The 7,077-nt window shown below is 36.3% G+C and overlaps 2 protein-coding genes across 2 annotated transcripts; both read right to left on the reverse strand.

The window, feature by feature from the left end:
• Positions 1-820: 820 nt before the first annotated feature.
• LOC145002748 (uncharacterized) lies at positions 821-1,702 on the reverse strand. The gene has a single exon (XM_078961950.1). The coding sequence runs from the start codon at positions 1,700-1,702 to the stop codon at positions 821-823; it is 882 nt and encodes a 293-aa protein (XP_078818076.1).
• Positions 1,703-2,750: 1,048 nt separating this feature from the next.
• On the reverse strand, positions 2,751-5,804 carry LOC145002749 (uncharacterized). Its single transcript, XM_078961951.1, has 4 exons — positions 4,697-5,804; positions 3,500-4,203; positions 3,221-3,379; positions 2,751-2,918 (listed from the first exon to the last, which is right to left on the reverse strand). The coding sequence occupies exons 1-4, from the start codon at positions 5,802-5,804 to the stop codon at positions 2,751-2,753; spliced, it is 2,139 nt and encodes a 712-aa protein (XP_078818077.1).
• Positions 5,805-7,077: the final 1,273 nt, after the last annotated feature.

A 7,077-nucleotide genomic window follows, 5' to 3' on the forward strand; every position in this document is an offset into this window, starting at 1 on the left:
CAACATGATCTTTGGGCCTAAAGTGACAACGCTTATATGTTATTGGGCCTTCAATGACCCAATATTTTATAAAAGGACTTTCAATAGCTTTTATGTGCTAGTGGGCCAAAGTGTCCTGTTAGAAAAGTTATTAAGGTCACAATAATCACATGCAAGTTGGACCATCATGTCTTTCGTATCCACGACAGCCTAAGGTACTTACGATAGTAGTGGGACATAATGCTCCCCTTCTTCGTTCGTTAAGGCTTACGAGAAATCAAAGTAGACAAAATTAGGACAATATACAATGTGGATTAATCAGTATTCATTCGTTAATACAATACAAAAATCAGTAATCATGAATACATTTCAACAATCGGAAAACATCGAGTTTTTCGGGGAATTCAATACTACTCGTTCGAAATTTGATAACTATAATACAAAATACCCTTTATATATATGTTTTTGAAATCACTCATGCATCAAATTATGGATCTTCACACTTTGATAAACAAAAGTCTTTTCAGAAAATATCGGATTTTCTGGGTTTTACAAACTACACAAATCATTTTATCACAACATTGCTTATGAACTCACCAACATTTCATATGTTGATGTTTTTCCAAAATCACTTGTATTCTCAGGTAACATGTGAGCGGAAGAGTAATAAGAAGTAATGTTAGATGTTATGTTGTTAAATGTACTCAAACAATTTATGCTATAAATGTGTAACGTTAAAACAATGTACATGATGTGAATAATTCCAGTTGTAATATATTGATGCATGGTGACATTTATGTTATGATTCATGTATGTTCATTGTGATGATATTCAATTAAAGTCACGTGAGCTCTCGAACATTTCCGTCGTCTGGTTCGGGGGTGTGACATAACACGTTAAGATTAGACAAATCAAAACATTCTTTGGTTAATGGTTCTATGCCATCTACGAAATTCAAAGATGAAATATCACTTGGATGTCTCATAGCATCATAGATGTTGAAATTTATCACCTCTCCATCAAATTCCATGGATAATGTACCATCATAAACATCATATTTTGTCCTAGCTGTTTTCAAAAAGGGTCTTCTTACAAGAATTGAGCTTAAATTTGGTGAGTTATCATCATCCATGTCAAGGACATAAAAATCTGCTGGAAATACTAACTCACTCACTTGGACTAACAGATCTTCTAACACACCTTTTGGATATACTAAATATCTATCATCCAATTGAATGATTACCTCGGTCTTCTTCAATGTGCCAAAATTTAAGGTCTTGAAAATAGAATATGGCAAAACATTGATAGAAGCTCCAAGGTATAGCATAGCTCGTGGAACATGAAGGTTGCTTAATTTGCAAGGAACCGTGAAAACACCTAGATCCTTACATTTTTGAGGTAATCTTTTCTGTAACACTATAGATACATTTTCACCCACTTTGATAGTTTCATTCCCTTTCAATCTTTTCTTAGATGTACATAATTCCTTAAGGAATTTACCATACCTAGGGACTTGTTTGATGGCATCAATGAGAGGAATATTTACCTCAAACTTTCTGAACATTTCCATGATTTCATTGTGTTCCCTTTCATTCTTTGACTTTCTTAACCTTGTAGGAAATGGAGGAGGAGTGATTTTTGCTTCAATAGGAACTTGCTTTGAAGGTGTTTTTGAGTTATCTTCTTCTTTCTCTAGCTCCTTCTCTTCTCCTTCTTTAGTCATCTTAGGACCTTCATATTCTTTTGCATTTCTCACAGTGATGGGACATGCATTATGCTTTGGATTCTTTTCGGTTTGTGTCAGTAGTTTGCCTTGTCACTCCAATTTACTCACAGAAGTGGTGAGTTGAGTCGTTTGTTGCTCCAAAGTCTTGATACTCGCCTTGCTCTCATTTTGAAATGTTTGAGTACTTGTGGCTAAAATCTTGACAATGTCTTCCAAAGACATTCCCGATCCGCTTGAACTGCTTCCTTCTTGTACATTTTGAGGTTGGAATTGAGATTGATGAGGAGGTTGATTTGGTTGGAAATGTGGTTGATAATTTTGTTGGTGATGCATTTGATTTTGAAATGGAGGTCTTGGTTGAAAAGGTGGTGACCTTGGCTGAAAATTGGCATTGGGTTGATGCCAATTTGGATTAATTCTTGGCTGGAAGTTTCCTTGTTGTTGACTAGAAAATCCCATAGCTTGAACCGACTCTACATCTTCTTGTAACATCGGACACATATCAATGGGATGTCCAACTTGTGTACAAATAACAAAAGGTCTAACAGTTGGTGCTTGAACACCCTTTTCCTTTGCAACCATCATCACTACTTTAGTCAACTCAGAAAGTTAACTCTCAATTTTTGGGTTAGAAATTTCTTTCACTCCTCTTGGTGCATCATTGTACCATTCCTCTTCTTGAATTGTATGCATGGACTCTTCTGCCATGTTCTTGATAAGAGCTTTGATTTCTGTTGGAGTCTTATCAACTAATGACCCACCACTTGATGCATTGAGTAATCTCATATCCCAAGATGACATTCGGTCACAAAAATATTACAACAACTGATAATTTGAAATCCCATGTTTTGGACATCTTGAACACAATTTCTTGAAGCTTTCCTAGTAAGTATGCAAGGCTTCTCTCTTTTGTTGCTTGATACCAATAATTTTCTACCTAAAGCTGAAGCTCTCATTTCTTGAAAATATTTGTCCAAAAACATCCTTCCAACTTCATTCCATGTTGTGGCTGACCCCGGTAGTAAGTCATATAACCACTCCTTTGCTAAATCTCATCGGCAAATGCATCATGAATGGGAGTTGAGTCATCGGGAGAACCAATCCTTCTAAGATGATCAGCTACAAGGTTTGACTTTCCGCTCTTGTCCTTGATTTCAATATCAAACTCTTGCGAGAGTAATACCCATTGAATGAATCTAGGCTTCAAATCATTCTTTGCAAGTAGATATCTAATTGTTGCATGATCAGAATAAAACTAACTTTAGAACCTAGCAGATTTCGACGAAATTTTTCTAAATCAAAGACAATAGCAAGCAATTCATTTTCAGTTGTTGAGTAGTCAGCTTGTGCATTATCAAGTGTTTTTTAGGCATAGTAAATGACATTAGGAACTCGATCTTTTATTTTCCCCAACACTACACCAACTGCATGATTACTGACATCACACATGATTTTGAAAGGTAAACTCCAATCCAGTGATTGAAGTATTGGTGCATGACCTAGAAACAAACGTACCTGACGAACACAAGTGGGATAAGGTAAAGACTTAATGATATCATTTTTTTTATCTACCTCTAACCCCATAGAAGACACAACATGACCAGGTATGGGACCTTTACCAACCATAAAAAAGAACACTTTTCGTAATTCAAAACAAGGTTGGTCTCCATACATCTTTGCAAAAAAAAAAAATTCAAATTGCCCGAACACTCATGAAAAGAATTACCACAAAATGTGAAATCGTCCATAAAAGCTTCAATAGTCTCGTCAACACACTCTAGAAAAAATACTTACCATGCACGTTTGAAAAGTGGCGGGAGCATTGCAAACTCGAAAAGGCATCCACCTATATGCAAATGTTTCGAAGGGACATGTGAAAGTGGTTTTTTCTTGATCCGCGGGTGCAACGGGTATCTGATGAAAACCGGAATACCCATCCAAGCAACAATAGTGTGTTTTTCCCGCTAACCTTTCCAACATTGGATCAATAAAGGGAAGTGGGAAATGATCTTTCCGATTTGAGGAATTGACTCTTCTATAATCAATGCAAACTCTCCACCCGTTTTGCACACGGGTGGGGACGAATTCACCTTGCTCAATTTTTGTAACAGTAATACCTGTCTTCTTGAGTACAACTTGGACTGGACTTAACCACTTGCTACCTGATATATCATAGATCATCCCCTCATTCCACAACTTTAAAATCTCATTTTTCACAACCTCCATCATTGGAGGATTCAAATGCCGTTGTGCTTCTCGGGAAGGCTTGAAATCTTCTTCCATAAGGATCTTGTGCATGCAAAGAGAACGACTTAGCCCTTTGACGTCGATTATAGTCCACCCAATAGCTTCCTTATACTCTTTTAAGGTGGTGACAAGATCTTCTTCTTCTTTTGTTTTGGTAACTTTGTGCAGATGATAACTGGTATTGTCTATTTCTCTCCAAGATACGCATACTTGAGATGCTCGGGTAAAGTTTTGAGTTCTAATTATGGTGCCTGCACAATAGAAGGAACAAGTTTCTCATTAGATATTGGTAATTTCAGCTTTGGAACATCAAACCTTATTTTCTTCTTTTCATCCTTGCAAGATACAACTTCCAAAATCTCTTCGTCAATTTTAAATTGCTTGGCAAGTTTTTCCACTCTTTCCTTTTGAAGATTCATGTCTAAAATGAGTGCTAACACGTCAAGCTTGGACAAATCAAAACATTCTTTAGTTAGTGGTTATATGACATTCACAAAATTAAAAGATGAAATATCACTTGGATGTCTCATAGCATCATAGATGTTGAAATTTATCACCTCTCCATCAAATTCCATGGATAATGTACCATCATAAACATCAATTTTTATACTAGTTGTTTTGAAAGAGGGTCTTCTTAGAAGAATTGAGCTCAAATTTGGTGAGTCATCTTCATCCATGTCAAGGAGATAAAAATGTGCTGGAAATACTAACTCATTCACTTGGACTAATAGATCTCTAACACACCTTTTGGATGTACTAAATATCTATCATCCAATTGAATGATTACCCCGGTCTTCTTTAATCTGCCAAGATTTAAGGTCTTGAAAATAGAATATGGAAAAACATTGATAAAAGCTCCAAGGTCTAGCATTGCTCGTGGAACATGAAGGTTAGCTAATTTGCATGGAACAGTGAAAACACCCAGATCCTTACATTTTTTAGGTAATCTTTTCTGTAACACTGCAGATACATTTTCACCCACTTTGACAGTTTCATTCCCTTTCAATCTTTTCTTGGATGTGCATAATTCCTTAAGGAATTTACCATACCTAGGGACTTCTTTGATGACATCAATGAGAGGAATATTTACCTCAACCTTTCTGAACATTTCCAGGATTTCATTGTCTTCCCTTTCACGTTTTGACTTCCGTAACCTTGTAGGAAATGGAGGAGGAGTGACTTTTGTTTCAATAGGAACTTGCTTTGAAGGTGTTTTTGACTTCTCTTCTTCTTTATGTAGCCCCTTCTCTTCTTCTTCTTTAGTCATCTTAGGACCTTCATATTCTTTTCCATTTCTCATAGTGATGGCACATGCACTATGCTTTGGATTCTTTTCAGTTTGTGCCGGTAGTTTGCCTTGTGACTCCAATTTACTCACAGAAGTGGCGAGTTGAGTCGTTTGTTGATCCAAATTCTTAATACTCGCCTTGCTCTCATTTTGAAATGTTTGAGTACTTGTGGCTAAACTCTTGACAATGTCTTCCAAAGACATTCCCGATCCGCTTGAACTGCTTCCTTCTTGCACATTTTGAGGTTGGAATTGAGATTGATGAGGAGGTTGATTTGGTTGGAAATGTGGTTGATAATTTTTTTGGTGATGCATTTGATTTTGAAATGGAGGTCTTGGTTGAAAAGGTGGTGACCTTGGTTGAAAATTGGCATTGGGTTGATGCCAATTTGGATTAATTCTTGGATGGAAGTTTCCTTGTTGTTGACTAGAAAATCCCATAGCTTGAACCGGCTCTACATCTTCTTGTAACATCGGACACATATCAATGGGATGTCCAACTTGTGTACAAATAACAAAAGGTCTAACAGCTGGTGCTTGAACACCCTTTTCCTTTGCAACCATCATCACTACTTTAGTCAACTCAGAAAGTTAACTCTCAATTTTTGGGGTAGAAATTTCTTTCACTCCTCTTGGTGCATCATTGTACCATTCCTCTTCTTGAATTGTATGCATGGACTCTTCTGCCATGTTCTTGATAAGAGCTTTGATTTCTGTTGGAGTCTTATCAACTAATGACCCACCACTTGATGCATTGAGTAATTTCCTATCCCAAGATGACATTCCTTCACAAAAATATTACAACAATTGATAATCTGAAATCCCATGTTTTGGACATCTTGAACACAATTTCTTAAACCGTTCCCAGTAAGTATGCAAGGCTTCTCTCTTTTGTTGCTTGATACCAATAAATTTCTATGTAAAGTTGAAGTTCTCATTTCTGGAAAATATTTGTCCAAAAACATCCTTGAAACTTCATTCCATGTTGTGGCTAACCACGGTAGTAAGTCATATAACCACTCGTTGGCTGAATCTTGTAAAGCAATGGGGAATGCCGTTAACTTAATTTGATCTTCGGTAACTTCATGTGGCTTCATACCCATATAGACAACATGAAATTCCTTAAGGAATTTATGTGGATCTTCATTCTCAAGACCATGGAATGAAGGTAACAAATGGATGAGTCCAGAATTAAGTTCAAAGTTTATTGTTGCAAGGTAATTAATGCACAAAGGTTGTTGGGTGACATCTTGAGTGGCCCATTGTCTAAAGGTTTGTTTAAAGGTGGGTTTGGAGGATTTTGGTTTCCCCCACAGTTGTCTACCATGGTAGGAGTAGGTGAAGATGGTGGGGTGGTACTTTTGGATGTTGGTGAAGATGTGGTTGATGGATTTGATGAAGAAGCTCCGAATTGTTGTTTCTTTAAAAGCTTGGCTTGCTTCCTTCTTTGTTTTGCAGATTTCTCTATCTCCAAATCAACTGGTAAAGGTGTAGCTGTGTGAAAATATCTTGGCATAAACAATCAGTATAGAGTAATAATAACAATAAAACTCAAATCATTGCTACTTCATACACTAAAGATAGTATAGACTAAGCAACGTCGGTCCAGGAGAATACGGGACACTCCTTATTCAGCCATATTCTCACACATTATACAAACAATATTAAAATGGGGGATTATGTTTAAACTAAAATTGAAATTCATAAAGAAATAAGATTGAAGACAAAATTTAATAAAAGAAATACATTTCTGATTCTGATTCGTATATATGTATTATATTGAAAGATGTAATATATTTATGACTCATGTTTAATCTAGGTTGATAATTTAGATATT

Source organism: Lactuca saligna, chromosome 6 (assembly GCF_052625555.1).
Source record: "Lactuca saligna cultivar CGN05327 chromosome 6, ASM5262555v1, whole genome shotgun sequence".
In the NCBI taxonomy this organism is placed as follows: Eukaryota; Viridiplantae; Streptophyta; class Magnoliopsida; order Asterales; family Asteraceae; genus Lactuca; species Lactuca saligna.

Bases quoted from the DNA above. Each gene is read 5' to 3' on its own strand.
- LOC145002748 (XM_078961950.1), bottom strand. From the start codon at position 1,702: ATGACTAAAGAAGGAGAAGAGAAGGAGCTAGAGAAAGAAGAAGATAAC.
- LOC145002749 (XM_078961951.1), bottom strand. From the start codon at position 5,804: ATGGTTGCAAAGGAAAAGGGTGTTCAAGCACCAGCTGTTAGACCTTTT. The intron at 3,380-3,499 runs GTAAGTATTTTT...TTTTTTGCAAAG, and splicing joins CCACTTTTCAAACGTGCATG to ATGTATGGAGACCAACCTTG. The intron at 2,919-3,220 runs GTACGTTTGTTT...CTACTTGCAAAG, and splicing joins ATCCCACTTGTGTTCGTCAG to AATGATTTGAAGCCTAGATT.